Source organism: Zonotrichia albicollis, chromosome 15, assembly GCF_047830755.1.
Source record: "Zonotrichia albicollis isolate bZonAlb1 chromosome 15, bZonAlb1.hap1, whole genome shotgun sequence".
In the NCBI taxonomy this organism is placed as follows: Eukaryota; Metazoa; Chordata; class Aves; order Passeriformes; family Passerellidae; genus Zonotrichia; species Zonotrichia albicollis.
Window position 1 is genome coordinate 3,374,323 of NC_133833.1, and position 21,186 is coordinate 3,395,508.

The window sequence follows — 21,186 nt, forward strand, 5'->3', positions numbered from 1 at the left end:
GAGGCATTACTTAAATGCTGGATTTTGCATCTCACTTAAGACTAAACCACATTCTGGCCCTTCTGCTCCAAGCACTCTTGACATTTGTGCCTTTTCAAGGCAAGCATCAATTCCTACAAGGGGCAGACACAGACATGGGAAATACACACACACACACCTCCCTCTTGGCAAAACAGGAAGTTTGAGCAGCAGTGGCACACTCAGAGCCATGAGCTTCAAAAATGAAAGCTCTGAGACAGTCATGCTGTAAGGTGGAGACCATCAACAAGCAGCATAAAGCTGATACCTGTTAAGAGTAGCCCAGCTATGACAGACAGCTGTGCAGAACTCCCAGGGATTTGTGATGCCTTTTTTGGGGTGGGTTTTTGTTTCAAGTTTTAGCAAGTTCTCAAAAAAAAAATTATTCCAGTTACCAAACACAGATGAGACTGGCATTGAATACCTAAATGAATACATGACCTGAAGAGCAAACCTGGATATTTCTAGCTACTATGTCATGTACAACCATTAAAAGATTTAAATTGCCTCAGAGGTAACTTGGCACTTGGCCCTGTCTTTTCCCATTCCACAAGCAGTGGGGCTAAATGAAGGACTACTGCATTTACTCACTGAAGAAAGAATGCAAGACTTAGGAAAAGCAGGACCCCAGGCTGCCTAAAAAATGCTTTTCTTATTTGCATTTTTTTAGGAATGCAGCTGTGCTCTCAAATCACCAGAACAACCCAGCAAGGCTAACTACAGCACACAGGTAAGGCAGTTTCACTGAAAAGTCAACCCTCGTTGCATATTCAAATAACAGGCTCCCGTCACTGGGACGGTTTTGTCACTACCAGCTGCAGTTCTGTGGAGCACAGTTGTAAAGGCAAGTGTTGTGAAAGTACCTCTGCGAGCTTCTGTTTACAAAGTGAGACCCTCCCACAACTGCATCACCGAGCACATGTCTGCGAGAGATCCTTGCTTTCCTCTGCAAAACAAAGCTGAAGAGATGCTCAAACCTCAGACCCACAGCAGCCTCTCACCACCAGAGACAGAGGGATACTTCCCAAGGAACGCTGAAGAGTATAAACACTTCCACAAACAAATTAAGCTGCTGTCAGCATCTTCCTGAAATCGCCCCTTGCACGGGCACTCTTTGACAAGGGCTGCCCACCTCCCAGAGCACGCAGCAGGAACACGGAGTGTTCCCAAAGGAACACAATCCTGCCTCCCACAGCACGATCTGTCCGGCATCAGCGGCTCTACTGAAATTAGAGAGCAAGATGGTTTCGGTATTAGTCCTATCAAAGGAGCTAATCTTCAAACCCTGCATCAATACTTTAAGTCCAGAGTATCCTCCAGCAGGGAACCTTGAGGTTGAAAAACATATTGAAGAAATAAACAAGGAAAACCCCACACAATCGAAAACTGAAGGAAATATACATATATGGCTGCAAATGAAAGGTTACACTGAGAAACATCTCTTATACTTGGATTCAAAAGCAAGTTACACAAAAAAAATTACTAAATGCATCTATCTCCTTTCAGAGCTCCTACTACAGTTCCATCAGTTCTGCTTCTTATTAATTATATTATAATTAAAGGAATTTGTGAGTGTAGAGAGGAATTAAAAGAAACAAACAAAAAAGTCGGCCTGAATAAGGGGCAAGGTTTGCTGCCCGTGAGGTCTGTCAGGCCATGACACGGCCTCTCCCCGGCCACCGCCAAGGTCTCACAGCTCGGGAACCTCGGCCTGGCCAGACAAAGAGCCTCTGACAGCGTTCAGGCGGAGCGGCAGGAGATGGGAACGCTCCCTCCTGCCCTCCTCATCTGCACCGCGCTCAAAAAAACCCCTTCCTACGGGGAAAAAACTCCACCGAACTCCGCAGCGAGTCGCTGGGCAGATGGATGATGCCTCTTATTCCTGACGGGAGAAAAAGCGGTGGGGGGAGCGCGGGCGGCCGCGCCGGGACACAGGTGCGCGGTGAGCGCGGTGACAGCCCGCGCCGGCCCCGGCGGGCTCCCCTCGCTCGGTAAGATGGCTCCCATCCTCCGGGGTGCCGGGGCGAGGGAGGCAGCGCGGCCGGCCCGGCCCGGCCCTGCCGCACCGCAAAATGGCAGCGGCCGCGGCCCCCCCGCCCGCGCCCCGACAGTGCTTACGAGTTGCAGGGCGGCCGAGGACTCCGGCTGCTCCCCGGGGCCGCCGTCCGGCACGGACTCGGCCGGCTGCTGGCGGCTGTCGGGGCCCCGCTGCGGAGCTGAGCGGCCGCGGCTCCGCGGGCCGGGCTCTGTCGCCGCCTCCTCCTCGTCGTCGTCGTCGTCCTCCTCCTCTTCCTCGTAGTCGTAGTCGTCGTCGTCGTAGTCGTCGTCGTCGTCCTCGTCCTCCTCCTCCTCCGGAGTCTCGGCGCCCTCCTCCTCCTCCTCCTCCAGCGCCTCCTCTGCACCGTCCCGCAGGAGCAGGGGGAAGGCCCGGGCCCCGCGGGGCACCTCGGCCGCAGGGTCCTGCGCCGCGGGCAGGCGGGGGCCCGGCGAGCCAGGGTCGGGCAGGGCCTCAGCGCCGTCGGCGGCACCGCCGAGGTACTCGGCGTTGATCATGGAAGCCAAGTCCTGCAGCCGGCGCAGCGGGATGTAGCAGGACGACGGGTCCTGGCCGTAGCCGGGCTTGGCGGCCGCCAGCTGCATGGCGGGCGGCTCGGGGCCGCGGGCCTCGCCGAAGGGGCCGCCCTTGGGCTCGGCGGCCGACAGCGAGGTGCCGAAGGGGACGAGGCAGCTGCGGCGGCTCACTTCGCAGGCCTGCTCCATGCCGGGCGGCGGGCATCCACCTGCGGGCACAGCACAATGGGGTCAGCCCAGCCTGCACCGCAAAATGGCAGCCGCACCCGGGGGCCGCGTTGGGCTCCGCCGGCCCCGCTCCGCCACCGCCGGATTACAGGCCCCAGGCCGCGGCCCGGCCACCCCGGCTCGGCTCGGCACGGCCGGCGCCGGGGTCGCTCGCCCTGCTGAGCGCTGCCGCAGGGCCGCCGCTCACCTGCGGGTGCCGCGGGCGGCTCGGCGCCTGCCCCCGGAGCGGGCGGATGGGGAGACGCGCCGACCCGGCCCGGCCAGGCCCCGCCGCCGCTCCGCCGCCTCCCTCCTCCTCCCTCCCCCGCATGCGCGCGCCCGACGCCGCCGCCGCCATCCCGCGAGGGCGCGCGCCCGCCCCGCGCGCCCCCGCTCTTGGGGTTCGGCGGTCGCGGCCAATCAGCGCGCGCGCGCCCGCGCGGGCCTGCCCCCCCCTTCCACCCCCCCCGCACGAGCAACCCCCCCTTCGATGCCCCCCCCCATCTCGGGAGGGGGAGGTGGGGAGGGGGCGCTCAGTGCTGCCCCCCCCCGGCGCGCCCCGGCCCGGCCCGGCCTGCCCCGCTCCCCGCATCCCCCCGCCCGGCACCGCGGCCTCGGGGCCGCCGCCCGCACCTCCATCGCAGGCGGCGGCAGGGGGCACCGGCCGGGACGGGACGGGGCGGCCCCGCAGTGTCTCCCCCGCCGCTCCCCCCCCGCCTCCCCCCCACGCCGGGCAGGCCGCGGGCCTGCGAACGGCGGCGGAGCGGGCGCCAACAAAATGGAGTCGGCCAGGCCCTGCGCCCCGGCGGGGCACCCGGGCGGAGCCGGACCCCGTGCACCGCTCGGCACCGCTCCCGGCCCCGGTGCCCGCGGGCGGTCAGCGGGGCGGGTGGCGCGGGTCGCCGCCCGCCCCCGCTGGGCTCGGGTTACCCCCTGCCATTGTCCGCCGCGCCCCGCGGGCCGGCCCGGCGCCCCCGCCGCGCTCCCCCGCCGCCCTCCCGCGCACCGGCGGGCCGGGCCGTCGCCCTCCGCGGGGCTGCCGTGCAGAGCCGTGCGAGCCTTGCCGAGCCTCGCCCGCCGGGGAGCGGCGCCGGGTGCCCGCGGCCTGGCTGTCCTCGCCGGGCTCCGCCGCTCCCGGACAGCCGCGCTCCCACCCACCCTCCCGCCGCCGAGCGGCGCGCACCGGCCCCGCGCCCGCCCGTTCCGCCGGGACGGGCTGCCACCGCCGCCCTCCGCAACCGGCCCGCGGCGGGCGGCGGCTCCGTCGCTACCTCCGCTGCGGGCCGGGGTCTCCGCCGCCAGCCGCACGGGTCCGGGCGCCGCGCCGCGCCGCCGCCGCACCGGCACGGCTGGGCAGGCACGGGGCGGGGGGCAGCCGGGGCAGCGCGGGGATGTGGCACCGGGGCGGTGCTGCCCGGGCCGCGCGGGGGGCAGGGCCGCGCTGCCGCCCCCCGGGGTGCCGCCGCGGGGCTCGACGCGGCGCTGCCCGGGCGGACCCGCTCCCCCCGCCGCCAACGCTGCCCTTTGTTTCGCCCCCCCCTCCGCCGTCCCGGCCGTACGGGAGCCCCCGGCCGTGCTGGCGCCGCGCTCCCCCCGCCGGGCTGGGCCCCGGAGCAGCCGCTCTGCGCACCCAGGCAGGGAGCGCCCGCTGCCCGGGCCTCGCTGCCCCGCAGGCGCAGCTTTTCCCCGCTGGAGCGCTGTCCTGGAGCGGCTGCAGGCTGGCACCTCAGCGGGGCACTGAGGACTTGCCTCTGCCCTGCCTGCGCACCTTGGCAGCCCCGCTGAGGGCACCTGCCCTCCTGGTGCCCCTGTGGTCTTGCCCATGCACTCCCTCTGCCCTGTCTGTGGCTGGTGATGGAGCAACCATTTCTCCCAGCATCTGCTCCTGAGGAGCCACACCAAGGTCCCCGACCCACTGTCACCCCACTGGTGTGCTGCAGCCACGGAGAGACTGCCATGTTCAGCTCATGCCACTCCAGTACACCCACGGAGGGTGGGGTGGCGTGGCAGGAAGCTCGTGACATGTTTGTGCCTTCGAGGTCCCAGCCCAGGGCTCAGCTGGTGCCACCTGACCTATTTTAGGCCCTTTCCCTCCATGCTCATGTGCCATGGTGACATGTGGGAGCTGGGGCCACGCTGTGCCCTAGTGCTGAATGAACTTGGCACTGAGTTCCAGTATCCACACAGGTCTCCCCACCTTCAGAGAGCTGGGGCATCACCCAGCGTGCCTGGATCCCGTGGTTTACACCTGAATGGGGGAAATATATTGTCCATCTCTCAGGGATTGACTGGGAGCCGCAGCCTGGCACACCTGGGAGAGGCCCCAACAGCCAAGTTTCCTCCTTTCTCATTGGAGCAACCTGCCACGCACGTTTCTGCCACGTTCCCAAAATAAAGCTAGTGGTTTATTTATACCCCCCAGGTGCAGGCAGGGCGTGTGAAGAGCAGGAACGCCTGGTGTCTTCCCAGAGCCTGGTGTCTGAGGCCCAGTGAGTGACCTGGGGAGATGTTTAGGGCTGCTCCAAGTAGAGGAGCTGTACCCTGGGCACTGTCACCAGCTGCCCTCCTTCTGCAGAAGTGCCCCCTCTTAGGCTGAGCGGGGAGAGCCAGGGCCACCATCAGGACACGTCCCAGCCTGGTTTCCCCCGGTGAGCCCTTGGTCCGTGGGCACAGGGCACAGCACACCCCGACGGGACACTGTGTGCAGGGGCTGTCCTGCTTGGGCAGCGATGCCCGGGCGGCTCCGCACACCCGAGGCACGTCCACACCCCGCAGTCCCAGCGGGGCCCGGCAGCGATCCACCTGCAGCCCTGTGGGTATTGGGAGGAGCAGGGCAGCGGTGGCGGGGTGCCCTCAGACGCACTCCCCATCTGCTGTGTCACCTCGGCCCGTGCCATGGCCAGGCCCGCAGGAAGGGCCCTGCTCCGGCCCTTCTCTTCCGGCAGAGAACAGGGAAATGGCATCCCGGCCGCTGCTGCCAGCTCCCGCCCGGATGTGCGCCACGCCGGGCAGCGTGGCCGGCCCCGCCGCCTCAGAGCTTTGTCTGCGGGCTGCAGCGAGGGGCGCGGGGGCTGCGGCCGCCCCACCGCGGGGTTCGCCCTCAGCCCCCACCCCGCCATCGTGCTCACTCCCAGCCCAGCCCCGCGCCCAGCGCTATGGCCGGTCAGGCCGGCAGCCACGGAACCGCCTGCACTGCGGGCTCCCTCTGCAGGCCCCGGTGCCCGCGCACAGATCGCATCCCGGCGCCCCCACGGGAACGGCCCGGTGCCCCCGCGCCCGGCGGGAATGCGCATCCCCGGCTCCCGCCATGGCCGCTCCGCCGCCGCGGGGATGCCGAAGGGACCGCGGCCCCGCACCGGGGGCTCCCCCGCGCTTTCCCCGAGGGAGAGGAGGAGCGGGGAGCCCCACACCCCAGCGCGGAGGGAGCCGTGGCCCGTGCGGGTCCCGCGGGAGCCGCGAGCAGGATGGGCTGGTTGCGAGTCGCCTCCGGCCGCGGATGTTCGCCGGGGCGGGGCCTGGGGGAGCGCGGACCCCGGGGGCAGCACCGGGATCCTGCACAAAGGGCCGGGGGCGGTGGCTGTAAGCCGTGGCCGTGGGGCTGGATCGCGGCCGGGAGCGTGGGCGAAAGGGTTAAGGAGTCGCGGCGGGCAGGGGGAGGGCTGGCCCGGCCAAGGGAGAGGAAGGAAGCAGAGGAGGAGAGGAGCGGAGAGCATCCTGCCCGGAGGGTTTGCCTGGGGCCCCCTTTCCCCCAGGAAGCGGCTTGCGTGGCCTGAAACCGCAGGATGGAGCGGCGGGAGCCGGGGCCATGGGTGGGGCTAGGCCCGGCTCCGTGCCCGCAGGCGGGGCTGCACCGACCCGGTGTCCCCGGCTCCGGGACTGCTCCTGCCGCGGTGACCTCTGATTCCCAGGTCCCTCACCTCGCAGTCCCCCTGCCCAGGTGCTTCCATGGCCCCCCGAAACCTTGCGGGGGCAGCCCAGATACACACAAGGGCGGTGGGTGCGGGCAGGACCGCTGGCAGGAGCTGCAGGGGACAGGAGCCATCACTGCTGAGCAAATCCGCCCGGCGCGGAAGAGCTGTCGCTGCACTGTCACCTGGAGGCTGCTCTCTGCAGCAGCCATATACAGCATGGGGATAATCCCGAGGGGCCGAGGCCCAGGGTGCCCGTCTGGGTGCTGCAGCTGCTCTCGGGACTGCCCTGCTTCCCCAGCCCTCAGGTTGCCCCCCATCCTCAGCTTAGGGGGTGCGCGGGGCTCTCAGCCCAGAGCAAGGAGGCTGAGCTCACGCTGGGCTTTGATCCATCCATCCATCCCAGGTAGAGCCAGGTTCACCAGGCTCGAGTGCCCATGGGGTGCCCTCCCCACACTGCTCCTGTCACCTGGAAGGATACAAAGGGATGCACATTGGGACACAGCTCTGCAGCCCAACCCCCTGCCCTGCCCCGCTCCCAGCCCCATCCATCGGTGCGGGCGATGGAGAGCAGAGCCAGGATTCATCCCCATGCCGCAGACGTTTTTCCCAGTTGCGTTTGTCATCCTTCCAACACAGTCCCCTGCCTGTCTTGCCGCGAAGGCCACTGTCACAAGCCAAATACGGGGGATGTGCGGCAGGAGAGCCGCTCACCCGCTCCGCTTTGCCCGCCCCGCGCAGCTGCTCCCGCCGGCCGGGAGATGGGGCTGAGAGTCCGCGGCTTCCCGCAGCACCGGCGGGTCCGGGCGGCGGGCGGGGGGTCCGCAGCATGGGACCACCGCCCTCGCCGGCACCCCCAGCCTGGCCTGTCCGGAAGGGGCTGGGGGTCCGCAGGGGCGCTGGGGGTCCGCAGGGGCGCTGGAGCCTCGGCTCTGCCGCTGGGGGTGCATGAAGGGAGGTGCAGAGGTGTGTGTGTGTGCGTGTGTGTGTGTGTGTGCATGTCTGTGTGTGCGTGTGTGTATGTCTGTGTGTGCACGTGTGCGTGTGTGGATAGGGATTGTGCTGAACATGTGTGTGCGTGCAAGCGGGTGCATGCAGATGTGTGAGGATGCATGGGGATTTAGTGGGGGATGTAGTGTATGTGCGTAGCTGGAAGTGGATGCACGCATGGGGAGATGTTTCTGGAGGTGTGCCTGAGGTGAGTGTGCACACACGGAGATGAGTGTGCACACACGGAGGTGAGTGTGCAGGTGCTTCTCTATGGATACGGGGGCCGGGTGCATGCCTATGTCTCTGTCTGTGCCTACATCAGTGTGTGAGGTGTCCCTGGCGGGATCCAATGTTTGGATTCCTCCACAGGAGATGGGGCCGTGCTGCAGCCTCTACTCCGATGTGTGCGTGCTCACGGACCCCTTTTCTCTGCCCGCTGGCCCATGGGGGCTCTTCCCTCCCTTCGCTGCCTGGGCACATGGGGCACAGGCATGGGACAATGACAGAAGGTCGGGGAGCAGGGCTGGGGCAGGCAGGAGCAGCCAGAGGGGCAGTGCCAGCTCCTCCTGCTGTGGGGCAGACAGCAGCCTGGTGCCTTTCCGCCCCGCCAGCCTCACCCTCTCCTGCCCGGGGGCAGAGGCTTTCTGCATCTCACAGAAACCAGATTCTCCCCAGAGATAAAATCCTGTCGCCTTTGTTTTGTGGAGAAAAGACAACATCAGCTCCCGGCCAAACAACAGAGTCGTTAAGCAAAGGCATCTCCGGGCAGGGGCTGGGAGCCACATCCCGGAGCTGGAATGAGGAACCAGCTGGTGTCCTGGCCCCTGGGGTGCTGTCTCCCCCAGGGCTCAGCATTCCTTCCAGGACCAGAACCAGATCCAGCACTCAGCATCTCCCCAAGGACTACAGCAGCTCCCCCAGGACTCAGCATCTTCCCTGCACACACCCTTCCCCTACCCCAGACCAGAACCACCTTCCCCAGGGCTCAGCATTTCCCCGGGGATCACAGCATCTGCTCCAGGAGCACAGCATCCCTCCAGAACCACAGTACTCCCCACAGGGGACCCGACAGCCCATGAAGGACCAGCAGTGTAGTGGGGTGGCTGTGAAGCTTAGCCCCACCAACCCCCCACATCCCATAAGGACTCACAGACATATCCCAGAAACAAACAAGGGGAATCTGCAGCCCTGGAGTGGCAGATCCTGGGGGGGCAGCAGGTACCTGGCCCCAGAACTTGGGCAGACAGGATGCCCACGGGCATGGCCGGGCAGGGATTGGTGCCAGGGCCCAGGGGCTGGGAGCAGGAACAAGGGGGGCTGTAATGGTGGGGGTGTGGGAACGCTGCCTCAGGAAACCAGCAGGATTTACTGGGCTACACACTAAATCCCCCTCACAAAAGGGGCCTGTTCGTGCGGACAGGATGCTGGTGGCTCAGCCACACTTGTTTGGCCAGCAGAGCCTGGCGGATTAAGGACAATTGGTTCAGCCCTGACAGAAAATACCAGGAATGTTAAACAATAAAAACTGCCTCCAGTTGTCGTGGGGCTGCTTCCCTGCCCAGCCGTGGCCTCGGCTGCCCTGTGCCTGGGCAGAGCTGGCTCGGGCACAGCCCATGTACCCACTGCTGCACCTTTTGGGGGTTCACTGGGGGATGTGGTGGTGCCTGGGGATGGGCTGAGGGCCATTCCCCCAAGCTGGGGCAGGCTGGTGGGCACAGTGCTGGGCACTGCCAGGGCCCTGTGGGCTGCAGTGGTGTGGGTTGTTTGACTGTGGGTAGCAGGCACTGCCTGCACCTGTGGCAGGACTTTTAAATGTGCAGGGAGTGAGTGAGGCTTTGGCAGGGGATGGCAGATCCCTGCTCACAATGTCCCCTTCTGCCCCACTCCTTCCCTTTGGTATTAAGCGTTAGCAAACCCACCTATGCCTCCCCCTGAACCCAGGGAAAGGGCAGTGCAGGGTGAGCAAGAACTGCCTGCCCTGTGTGCTGCCCTCAGCACAGAAACCCCAGTCTGGGGACAAGCTGGGCACAGCCCCTCCCCGTGTTCAGTCTCAGTCCCAGCCGGGATCCAGGCAGCTCCTGTGGGCAGCTTGGGCAATTTGCCCTTCAGCGTGTGAATGCCCCATTCAGGGCTGTGCGAAATGCATTGGTTCTGGCACGTTACAGGACAGCTGGGATCCTTCCCGGGCAGGCAGGCTGCCGGCACAGGCAGGTTTCACACCTGCCAGGGGGCTGTCTGCCCCCACCCGCCCTCGGGAACGTGGGGCTCCTCCCAGAGAGAGGGGAGCTGGGCTGGACATGGAGGCTGCAAGCGTGACAGTGGAGTGGGATCCCCCAGCAGCCCTGTGAGGGGCTGTGAAAAGGAGGGGACGCCAGGATGGCTCTGAAAGCTGTTGGGCTCCCAGCACATACAATTCACAACACCCAGGGCTGTGTCAGGTCCCAGGTTCTGTGTCTCCTGTGACCCCAGACCTGGGCACCACCACAGCAGCAGCCAGGATTGAGGGACTCCCTTTCCAGCTGCCCTGGGCCCAGGTCCTGCCCCACAGCACCTGGCAGCCCCCATCACCTTGGCTGTTTTGGGGCAGGCTGTGCCACAGAGCCAGCTTCCATGCTGGAAGGGGCAGCTTCCAGGCGGGGGGCTGTGAGTGCAGCTGGGAGCTGAAGGAGGAAACCAGATCCTGGGACTAATGGCCGGCAAAGCCTGGGCCTGGATGAAACCCTAGACCCGGGGAGCAGGCTGGCAGGAGGGGGTGAGACAGCTGCAGCCCTCCTTGCCCACGCTGCCGTCATTGCTGGGCACCACAGGGCAAGGGGGGGCAACACAGGCATCAGAGAGCAGGGGCTGGAGACCCCCAACTTGTGCTCCCACGGGAGACAGAGCCCATAACTCACTTTAATCTGGAGTGCTGGGCTGGCCTGGGCAGGAGGGTGCGGGGGGTCCCCAGTGCGTGGGGCTGGGCCCCAGAGAACTTTCCCAGCCTGGGAGCCCGTGGCAGTTGGAGGATCAGTTTCAGGGCAGTGCTGGTAGCGCAGTTCACGGTGGCTTAGTGCAGCAGTGGCTAATGGGGAACAGATGCAAGGGTGCTTTGTGCTGGAGCAGGCCTGGAGGCACAGGAGTGGGGACATCACTTCCTGCACCTGTGGCACTGTCTCTGTGTCCACCAGGAGTGATTGCAGCCCCTGAACTGGCTGGAGCAAGGAGGCAGCGAGGAGGCAAACCCTGACCTGCCCTCCAAGCTTAGGTGAGCCCTTTGTGCTCCAGAGCAGCCCAGAAAACTGCAACGGGGTGTATTCCAAAAAAATAATTTATCAGGTTGAAATTTCATGTACATAAATATTCATCTCTGTGGCTATGTACAGATGCAGCAGGAGCCTGGCAGCAGTGGGGCTCCTGCCCAGAGACACTTCCACTGAAGCACTGGCCAAAGCCCATCTCCCTGGGCTATGCCATGGGCATCCCAGGCAGTGCCCACATGGAGAGGCTCTGGCTCCGGCTGCCCCACAATACCAGGCACATCTCAGCTGGGACTGATGGCTCAGTGCCCAAAAGGAGCCTGGGGAGAGGGACACCCTGCCCTGGTGCTGTGGCTCAGGGCCCTGCCCACCCACTGCTCAGCCCAGACAAAGCAGGCACCTTTGGGAACCTGGACCCCCTCCCTGCAAGGGCAGAGGTGGCTTCAGCATCACCCTTCCCTGCCCTCCCTTAAGTCCTCACGCTGGGGTAGGAGAAGAGGTGAGGAGCCAGCGGCAGCGGGTCGTGGGTGAAGACGGAGTCGTCAGAGGAGCAGGAGCTGGCAGTGTCCTCACAGGAGGGCGAGTACTGCTCAAAGGGCATGGAGAGGTCCAGGTACTGCAAGGAGGGATGGTGCCATGACCACCAGTGCTGTCAATGCCCACACTGCCCACCCCTCACCCACCAGACTCCCCTCTTCTCACCTCCTCTGAAACAGCTGCCAGGATCTTGTCCAGCCCCTCCACGAGCTGCTTGAAGGTGGGGCGCTGGGAGGGCACGGCGTGCCAGCACTCCCTCATCAGCATGTACCTGGGGACAAGGGGGTGTTAGCAGGGTCTCACCGTGCCCCCTGCCCACCCCCTGGCTGGTACTCACAGCTCGTGGGTGCAGTTGGATGGCCGGTCCATGCGGTGCCCCTCCTTCAGCAGCTTGAACAGCTCCTCCACAGGGATGCCAGGGTATGGGGAGCCCCCCAGCGTGAAGATCTCCCACATGAGGATCCCAAAGGACCACCTAGGATCACACATAGCAAAGGGGGAGTCAAATACATCCTAGGGCTCTCCCACAGCCTGGCCCACTGCACCCTGCACTGTTCCCACAGAGTATCCCCATTCTGCTATGGGGACCCTCCAGTTCATGCATAACCCCACAGTGCTGCCTTGTCCCACACCAACAGCAACCTCAACCCACAGCCAACAGACCCTCATTCCCCTGAGGACTCACACATCGCTCTGGTGGGTGTAGACACGGTCAAACAGGGCTTCGGGGGCCATCCACTTCACTGGCAGACGACCCTAGGAGAGCAACCCCTGCTCAGCTCAGCCCTGGTGGGGGTCCCTGTGCCCCTGTCCCAGGAGCCCCACTCACATTGCTGGTTTTCTTGTAGTAGTCGATGTCGTGAACGTCCCTGGCCAAGCCAAAGTCAGCGATTTTCATCACGCTCTCCGCTGTCACCAGCACGTTGCGGGCAGCCAGGTCACGGTGGATGCACTGCCAGGGGGAGCATCACCCACAGGGGTGTGACATGGTGACTCCAGCTCCACATGTCCCCTTCAACACTGAAATCACTGTTTCCCTCCCACACACCCCCCAGCACCTCTGCAGTGGTGGGGCCATCCCATCACTGGGCTGGCTGCAGTGACAGGCACAGTGGGGCAGCCACATACACTTCCCCAGGAGGTGGGCTAGGCTTTGAGTCCCATATTTTTGGGGAGGTACTGCCTTGAGCTTTGCTGGATGGGGCTGGGAGGTTCTGGAGAGCCCATGGGAATTGGCTGGGCTCCCTTTCCACAGGGACAGTGGGTTCACCAGGGATACACAGCTCCTCTGTCACTGCCACGCCCTCCCCAGATGTGCCCAGCACAGGTAGCCATGCAGGCCATGCCAGCCATACCCGTTTGGACTCCAGGTACTCCATGCCACGGGCCACCTGGTAGACACAGGAGACCAGATCCTTGAAAGAGAGCTGCTCCTCAGGCATTGCCATGACATCAAAAGCGTAGTCAGGTGTCGGGGGGCGGCGGGCACGGAGGTACTCACGCAGGTTGCCCTTCGCAGCAAACTCCACAATCACGTACAGTGGCCCTGGGAAGGGTGGCCACGTGTTCAGCCCCTGCCCTGCCTTGTCCCTTCCCAGTTAGCCATTGACCCCAGTGCCTGCATCCCTGGTCATGCTCCATGCCCATGCCCTGCCCAAACCCTGCCTGCACAGCCCCCTCACCATCCTGTGTGCAGACTCCCAGGAGGTTGATTATGTTCTTGTGTTTGTCCATGAGCTTCATCATCTCCATCTCGGATATGAGGTCAGCCAGGTCCTTGTCAGTGGCATTGTCTAGGGAAGGAAGGCTGTGTCACGATGCCAGCTGGGTGGCACCCCTGCCCAGTGCTGATGCCACCTCTGCTCCCAGGACACTGGCACAGGAGCCGTTACCTTTCAGCATTTTGACAGCCACGGTGACAGCTCTGTCTGGCCGGTCTCTGTCTAGGCCGTAAGCCTCTGCCCGCACCACCTGGCCAAAGCAGCCTTCCCCCAGGGGCTTCCCCAGCACCAGCCTGGCAGGGACAAACAGAGCCATGAGAGATCACAGGGATGGCCTGATGGCAGCCAGAGGCCTCCCCGTCCACCACCTGCATGCTGCAGCCCCTGTCCCTGCCCTGTAGAACCGTACTTGTCTCGGGGGAACTCCCACTTGGCATCAAGGGGCAGGTCCAGCTCCATGACACCAGCCAGCATTGGGGCACAGCTGGAGGAGAGACGGGTGACCCTCATCAGGGACGTGCTGGACTTCCCAGAGGAGCTGGAATCCAGAGAGAACTGTGGAGAGAGACACAGCTCTTCAGCCATCCATCCCATCCCATGCTACAGGGCCCAACAAAGATGCAACAGAAAAGCAGAGATCTCACTTGGAGCAATGGGGTGAGAGAGCTGCAGGGGGAAGCGGGAGGGGCAGTCCCAAGGCTGGCAGCAGGGTAAGGTGTGATGGGCACAAGTGGCACTCCTAGAGCCCATTGGTCACCAAGGTCCCCCTGTATTACTAGAGCTCAAATTTGGTACCCACCTGTCGGATGAGTGGGAATTTGGAGAGCTTGTGGACTGCCATAGGCTCCAGGTGCTGCTTGCTGGACTGAGTCTGCATCCGGCACAGCACCACAATAATGATGGCCATGGCCACGGCCAGTGAGCCCGAGGTGTAGATGATGATGTCTGTGTACTTGGTCTCAGGCGCCTCAGCTTCCCGCACCAGCTCCTCTTCTGCAGGGAGTGAGTGAGTTGGCCTGAGGCATGGCCTCTGCGTGCTGGGGATCCCAGACCCCACACCAGGACCCCAGCCCTACCTGGCAGGACGGTGAGCCAGGCAGACTGGTAGGAGAGGCCGATGGAGTTCCCTGCCAGGCAGGTGTACTCGCCAGCATCCTCCATGGACACATTGCGCAGGTACAGCACCTCCACCTCAGAGCTGTTGATATCTGCAGTCTGTCAGAGAGGGATGGAGGTCAGTATCCCTCTTCCTCAGGGAGCTCTGTGCACCCCTGTCACCACTTTAGCGTGGGTATCTGGGACCTGAGTGCTTCCAGCCCTTGTTACCTTTAACACTTGCACATAGGGAACCCCGTCGGGGCCGTAGTTGCTGCCATTCACTTCAATGTGCTTCAGCCACTGGATGTGGGGCTGGGCATCACTGTAGACCTTGCAGAAGAACTCCACATCGCTGCCCACCAGGGCTGTGGTGTTGGCAGGCAGCCCAGCCTGCAGGATGGGCCTGTGTGGGGACCTCTCTGTGCACGGGGAGCAGAGCAGTGTCACTGACATGGTGGCCCAGAGCACAGGCTCCTTTCTCCCTCCTCCTCCACCCACCAAGGAGCCCTTCCCGAGCCCTAAAAGAGAGCAGTGCAGCCCAAGCCTGGTCTCCATCCCACGTCCCTGAGTTGTGAGGGACACACCAGTGGATAGACCACAAACAGAGGTTCCTGCACCCCTTTCCCTGACCCCACCAGGCATGGGGAAGCCCAGGTCAGCACCAAGCTGAGGAGCCCTCACCCAGCACGTCCAGGAGGTAGCTGTAGCGGATGCTGCCAAACCTGTTTTCCACCAGGCAAGTGTAGTTGCCGCGGTCAGAGGGCACCACGCTCTCCATGACCAGGCTCCAATGCTGGTGCCGGAGCTGCAGAGGGGCAGGAAAGGCAGTGAGGTGAGTTGGGCAGGATGGCTCCTGGGAGGGAAGCTGTGGTGGGAGGAGCTGGCCCGTACCCGGATGCCCCCGATGCGGTGCTCCCCTCGGAACTCGCGCCCGTTCTTGAACCAGCGGATGCTGGGGCTGGGGCTGCCCGAGGCCGGGCAGCGGAACTTCACCGTGTTCCCCGCAGGGACTGCGTACAGCTTCTTGTCCATCCGGTGCGGGTGAGTCCAGTAAGGAGCTGGGGACATGCAGGATGTCAGTGGGAGGGGCTGTGCAGGGAGCTGGAGGCAGCAGTGCCCCCTGCCCCTGCTTCTGCCCCACCTGCCCTCTCCTCTAGTGCCCCGGCGTGGCACTGACCTCTGTGCACATAGACTGACTCCTCATTTCGGTCTCCGTGGGGACCGTCCCCATCACTATCTTCATCATCATCACCTGACGCCAGGGAGTCTGCAAAGGGAACCGAGTTGGGAGGGACATCCCTGCCTGCAGGGCTGGGCGGGCAGGGGCTGCCTCGCTCCCCGGGGGTAGCTGGGTGCTGCTGGGCTCCTACCCACGACAGAGATGGTAAAGTTGCGCAGGACCTCTCCAGTTCCCCGTGCCCGGCACACGTAGAGCCCAGAGTCCTCGTAGGCGACCTCTGAGATCTCCAGCAGGCCCTGATGGAGATGGATGCGACCCCCCGAGAGGAGTGGCCGGGACTCCTTGTACCAGACCACACTGGCACCACTCTGGTTGGCATCACAGTACAGCTTCAATGTGTTGCCTGGGTCCAGGAGGAGATGTTCATCTTCTGACTCCAGCAAGGGTCTCTCAAATAGCTCTGGAGAGATGTGGTGAGCACCCACCCTAGAGCTCACCCCTCCCTGACAGCAGGACCCCTCCATATGCCCATCTTAGTGTGGAGAGCATGTGGTGTGACACAACCCGGAGCCTGGCTCTGCCACCCCAGAAGCGGGTAAGGGCTGGACTCTGCCCTGAACACAGGGACACGGTTTCCCCAATGGCATGTCTCCGTCCAAGGCCACACATGCCACTATCTTCCACCACTCCCAGTGGCGCAGGGTGCTCCGGCTTGCTCTGCCTTACTGAAGGACAGCAACAAACCCCTCCAGACGCCTCTACAGACAACCCCTACAGCCGGGTTGTTCCTGGCAGTGGAGCCCAGCTTGCCGACGGCCAGCAGCAGCATGTGCACATGGGGGGCAGAAACAACCTGGCCGCCAGCACAGCAATCCCACGGCAGCCCGACTGCTCACGGGAAGGAGCCTGGAGCACACGAGTGCGTCTCCAGCCCAGGTCGTGGCCAGCACAGGAGGGATGTGGGGCAGCTGGTCTCTGGTCCCCGGGGACGCTTCTTCCGCACCCACCATCGCGAGGCACAGAGTGCCCGCATTTCGCCACGAGTCACACACAGCAGCCACAGCCCACAGCGGCCTCGCAACCCCTCTCTGCCACGCGTGTCCCTGCGAGCCAAGCCCCCGCAGCACAGGGAGAGCCCGGCTGGAGCCAACCTGCCTCTGTCAGTGATGGAAACGCCGGTCCCTGTGCCGTGTGCCCAGCTCCCGCCAGCCCTGCCCTGCAGGCAGAGCGCTGGGGCTGCGTGCCCAGGGCAAGCACCGCATCCCAGCCGTGGGGTCGCCGCCCCAGAAAGCACAAACCCACTCCCGCCGCCCCCCGGCTCCGCTTCGCCCCCCGCAGCCGTACCTGGCTCCATTGCTCTGCCCCGTGCAGCCGCCGCCAGCAGCAGCCCCGCCACGACCTGCAAGAGGGGCCGCATCTTCCAGGCCCCCCCAGCGCGGGGGTCCCACCCTGCGGGACAGGCAGGGTCGGGTGAGCGGATCCGGGCGGGCAGCCCCCTCCTCTCCCGAGGCACCGGGGAGAAGCAGTGCGAGGTCCCCAGGTGGGCGGGCATGGACAAGAGGCAGAGCGCGGGGGTCCCTGGCAGGAATGGGAGGGGGCACGGGATGGGAACACCCCGTTTGGGTGCCGGGAATCCGACCTCTCAGCCAGCGGCAGCCTGGGCAGGGCGCTCGGGGAGGCTAACCGGGGGCGGGGGACGGCGGGGGATCCCAGGGAGGGGGAGAGTGTCCCCGGACGGGGGGGCCCGAACGGCGCCGGGGGCGAGGGTCGCGGTCGGCGAGGTTACCGGCGGTGACGGGGTCCCGCGGCGGAGCCGCCTGCGCTGCGCGGGCCGGGGCAAAGTCCGGGGACAGCGGGCTCAGCGCCGCCGAGCCCCACACCGCGGCCCCATGGCGGCAGGGCCGGAGACGTCTCCGGCTGCGGGCTCGGGACGGCTCCGGCTCCGGCTGCGGGCAGGGCTGGGGCTCGCTCCGGGCTGGCTCCGGCCCCGCTCTGCCGCCGCCTCGGGGGCGCGGGCACTTTGTAGGGACGCGCTCGGGTTACAGCGGCCCCGCCCGGAGCGCTGGGGAGGCGGGAGGGGGGGACGGGGACCGGCCCCGCTTCTCCGGCATCTCTGCAAACCGACCTGCCGCCGAGCTGGACGGGGGAAGCGGGGGGGGAGCACCGGCCTTTCCCCCCCGGCAGCGAGAGGCGGCCCCGGCACGCTCCATCCCGGCTCCGGCGGTGCAGCCTCTCCTCGCGGGTGGGGCACGTAGGGGGCTGCAAAACACCCGGGGCTCCCCTGTGCTGTCCTCCAGGCGTGGGGAGCAGCAGATGGGACAGGAGGCAAGGCCACCCCCGTTTCCCCCCGATTGCTGGCAGTAGGAGCACTCCAGCCTCAAGCAGGTGTGGTGGCCCAGGCTGGGCGCTGAGCGTTGCTGGGTGCCCACCAGCCCACACGCTAATTGTGCCATAATTAGCTGTAGCGTTATCGCTGTCAGTGCCATAAAGTGGCTGTGACCCTCATTAGGAGCCCATAACGGAGCGCCATAAAACGTGGCTAAGGTGCGAGCCAGCGTTGGAGTGGCCTAATCCAACCCATAAACACTTTGCCCTCGCCTTCCCTGGGCTGTTGCCTGGGCTGGGGCAGGCAGACCCCACCATGCCCTGGCCTTGGTGCTTGTTGGGCCATGCAAGACCCCTGGGCACTGGGGCAAGCCTGGCCTCAGACACTCTGAGCTGGTGTGATCCCAAAGAACAATGTCCCCTGAGCATCCTGCTGCCATCAAGAGGGGTCAGTGTCCCCCAGTACATGGCCAGGGTCTGGCCCTAGAGCTGCTCTCCTTTTCTGTATCGCCGTCTGCTTTGCCATCTGCTTTCCAGCAAGATCTTCCAGGGCTGAGCTGAGCCCCACACACAGCCTTGCCCATGCCTGGTGTGGATCTTGAGGCCCTGTGAGTGAGGTACACTGTCACTGTCACCCCTCATTTTGTAGGGCCACACTGCGAGTCCTGGGCACAGCCTTGTTCATGCTCCACTGTGCCAAACCATCCAGCATGACACGGTTTCACTGTGAGGTCTGGTTGGTGCTACAATCTCCCATAGCACCATCCACTCTGTGCTGCCCCCCATCTGGAGTACTGGTGTCCCCTTGGGGTGCAGAGGTGCACAGAGCAGTCCCGGGGGCCAGCAGCCCCCAGCAGCTGTTCATTCCTGCTGACGCGTGAAGCGGACGAGAACATCAATTTCATGGAGCAGCGGCCGCCCCTGCAGAGTTCACAGCGTGCCGGAAGCACAGAAAAATGTTGGGTTCAGCTCAATTCGAACCAAAACCAAATTAAAACCAGAGAGAAGGGGATGTTCCCAGTACTGGGAACACCAGGGAGAGCTGGGACTCTGGGGAGTCTGTGGGAGCCACAGCCTGGGATGAACATGGAAAGATTCCCTGTATCCCAGGGCTCCCCAATGCTGAGTGAAGAAGGGCAAGCAGACCAGTGTGGGCACATTGCCCAGTGTCACACTGAACATCCCCACTGGGCCAGGACAATGCCAGGCACAGGCCAGGGCTTGGTGGGGCTCTGCTGTAGGCGGCTGGGAACTGGTCACCTCCCTGCCGTGGGGCAGTGCTGGGCTGGGGCTGGGCTGCCTGGCTTGATTTATAGCAGCAACTGACGGCGAACAAAAAGCCCTTCACAGCAGCCCAGCCCCACCGCCTGCCACCCGCTGCCGGCAGCACCACAGCGGCCTCTGCCACGCCAGCAGCTCAACAAGGGGGGATTGTGCCAGCACAGCACTCTGCGCTGTGGGTGCACCCCTGCCCCAGCACCCTCCTCTGGTGCCCCTGTGTCCCCCAGCTCATGGGCTGCCCCCATCACTGTGGCACAAGCGATGTGTGACCCGTGCTTACTGAGCTCAGACACAGCGGGGTGCCCAGAGATGAAGTGTGTTCTCAGAACTCCACAGATGCTGCAGAGGGATCCCTCTTGCACCATGTCCCCTTGGGAGAGACGAGCCCCTGGCCAGACCCTTGGCCTTGGTTACGTGTGCGGGGCCCCGCGGCAGCGAGCACGCACAGCACAAGGGGCTGGGCGCCGGCGTGCTGGGGCTCCATCCTCCCGCCCCTGCCCCTTCCCCCAGGCAGTAAATCATCCCCACTCTCCTCATGAAAGGCCCATGTATGTGCTGCCGGTGCAGGGAGCCTGCCTGGTGCCAACAATATTGCTCTTGGAAGGCAGCCGGAGCTGCGGGAACACAGCCGCCCCTTGTGCCTGGCCCCAGCACTTGCCGCCACTCCCGCTGTGGTGGCACCTGCGGCCAGCCAGAGCCCGCGCAGCACGGTGGCTCCTGTGGGGGCCGGAGCCTGGGGGGCTCTTTCCTCCTGGAAGTTTCTCTTGGCCTCCCCTGAACGGCTCTTGTTTGGGGCACAGAAGCCCCAGCTCACAGTACCCTGTACGTGCATAGGATCTGAGGCTGAGCAGGCTCATTCCACAGGCTGGGGTGATGTGAACCTTCTGGCACTGAGGGAGTGGGTCAGCCCTGGAGCAAGGGGTGAGCACCAGCACAAGGGCTTCCAGCTCCATGGAGTCCCACAGGCTTCAACGTGGTAGCTTCCAGCCCAACCACAACCTGCTACCCTCATACCAGTGGGCACCCGCTGAGGAAGGCAGGGGGCAAGCTGGGCAGGCAGGCAGCTGCTCCAGGCTGGGCACGGTGCTCTGCAGGGGCTGGGTCCTGCCATGGAGGCAAGCAGCCACGTTTGGGGCAGTGTGTCCCACCAGGTCCTGGTATTGCCTGCCCATCCTTATCTCTGGCTGGGAGGGACTCATGGAGCAACCCAGCTCGGTTAAGGTTTAACCAGGCAGAACTTGGCAAACATAAACCTGCTGCTCCCTCTGGGGAGCCAAGAATGTGGGGCCCAGTGCAGGGGCTGCAGGACAGGGACACCAGGGGCCCAAGCTCCTTCTAGCCTCCAGCATGGCACAGCAGCATCCACAGATCTGGGCAGTAAAGGCTGGGCAGGGAACATACAAGTTGAGGGTGATATGGCAGGAGGGTGGGCAGTGTCATGCCTTGTCCCACTGCAGCCCTGCCACCTCTTCCTGCCCTGTGTGGGGAAGTGCTGCGGTCACAGCTGGCACAGGGAACGAGGTGCATGGGGCCAGCATGTGTCCTGCTCCCCATGGGGACATGGCACACACCATGTGCTGAGTTGGGCACCGCAGTGCTGATCTGTGGGCCAAGAAAGCAGGAGCTTTGCTCACCAGCCCTGTCCCCTGCACAACATTGGGGGCTCAGCCCAGTGAAGCAGCAGCCATGGCAAGGAACTGCAAAGCAAGAACAGGGCCATCCCAAACTTCCCAGCCCCTAATTGTAAGCAGGCACCCGGTCCTGACTCCACATCTGCACTTGATTTACTCAATGGAGCCTGAGGGGCCACGAGGGATGGCAGTGGCTGGGGCTGTGGCCAGGACTGAGCTTCTCCTGGCTGAGGCAGGGACCCTGGGTGTGCTCCTGGAGGAGCAACTGGCTCCACAGAGCTGGCTGTGGCCTGGGCAGGGGATTGTGGTGTTTCTGTGGAGCATGTGGCTGGTGGGTGGCTCTATGCTCTGCCAGCCCAGAAGGCAATGGAGTTCAGACTGGCGAGGCAGCCAGAGCCCTGGCCCAGGGCCGGGAGGAGCAGAGCTGGGCCAACAGCACCAACACCAGGGCACACCTAAGGACAAGAGCCATGCTCCATCCTC

General features: G+C 64.3%; 2 protein-coding genes across 10 annotated transcripts in view; both read right to left on the reverse strand.

Annotated features, from left to right (window-relative positions):
• NSD1 (nuclear receptor binding SET domain protein 1) overlaps window positions 1–4,835 on the reverse strand; it is a 61,658-nt gene extending 56,823 nt beyond the window's left edge. For 3 of the 6 annotated variants that reach the window (XM_074552277.1, XM_074552275.1, XM_074552274.1), the window contains exons 1-2: window positions 3,980–4,835; window positions 2,137–2,798 (exon numbers count right to left, since the gene is read on the reverse strand). In XM_074552277.1, coding sequence (XP_074408378.1) covers window positions 2,137–2,798; window positions 3,980–4,820 — 1,503 coding nt within the window. In that variant the 5' untranslated portion in view covers window positions 4,821–4,835. Of the gene's footprint in view, window positions 1–2,136; window positions 2,799–3,004; window positions 3,164–3,802; window positions 3,947–3,979 lie in introns of those variants that run through there. The other 3 variants (XM_074552276.1, XM_074552279.1, XM_074552278.1) reach the window with 3 other exon arrangements.
• Window positions 4,836–10,985: 6,150 nt separating this feature from the next.
• On the reverse strand, window positions 10,986–17,601 carry FGFR4 (fibroblast growth factor receptor 4). Of its 4 annotated transcripts, none has more exons than XM_074552338.1 (18): window positions 17,253–17,601; window positions 16,811–16,915; window positions 15,657–15,869; window positions 15,464–15,553; window positions 15,178–15,344; window positions 14,968–15,091; window positions 14,515–14,705; window positions 14,265–14,403; window positions 13,988–14,181; window positions 13,598–13,743; window positions 13,360–13,481; window positions 13,150–13,260; window positions 12,823–13,013; window positions 12,297–12,419; window positions 12,153–12,223; window positions 11,805–11,942; window positions 11,633–11,738; window positions 10,986–11,546 (listed from the first exon to the last, which is right to left on the reverse strand). In XM_074552338.1, the coding sequence occupies exons 2-18, from the start codon at window positions 16,881–16,883 to the stop codon at window positions 11,400–11,402; spliced, it is 2,346 nt and encodes a 781-aa protein (XP_074408439.1). In that variant the 5' UTR covers window positions 16,884–16,915; window positions 17,253–17,601; the 3' UTR covers window positions 10,986–11,399. The 4 variants fall into 4 exon arrangements, with proteins under 4 accessions (XP_074408439.1, XP_074408438.1, XP_074408437.1 ...); XM_074552337.1 differs by having other exon boundaries at window positions 15,657–15,926; XM_074552336.1 differs by lacking the exon at window positions 17,253–17,601 and having other exon boundaries at window positions 16,811–17,180.
• Window positions 17,602–21,186: the final 3,585 nt, after the last annotated feature.

Excerpts from the sequence above, each read along its gene's own strand:
- FGFR4 (XM_074552335.1), bottom strand. The coding sequence starts at position 17,018 with ATGCCCGCCCACCTGGGGACCTCGCACTGCTTCTCCCCGGTGCCTCGG. Across the intron at positions 14,706-14,967 it reads CTACCTCCTGGACGTGCTGG|AGAGGTCCCCACACAGGCCC; the intron begins GTGAGGGCTCCT and ends CCCCGTGCACAG. Across the intron at positions 11,943-12,152 it reads TACACCCACCAGAGCGATGT|GTGGTCCTTTGGGATCCTCA; the intron begins GTGAGTCCTCAG and ends GTGTGATCCTAG.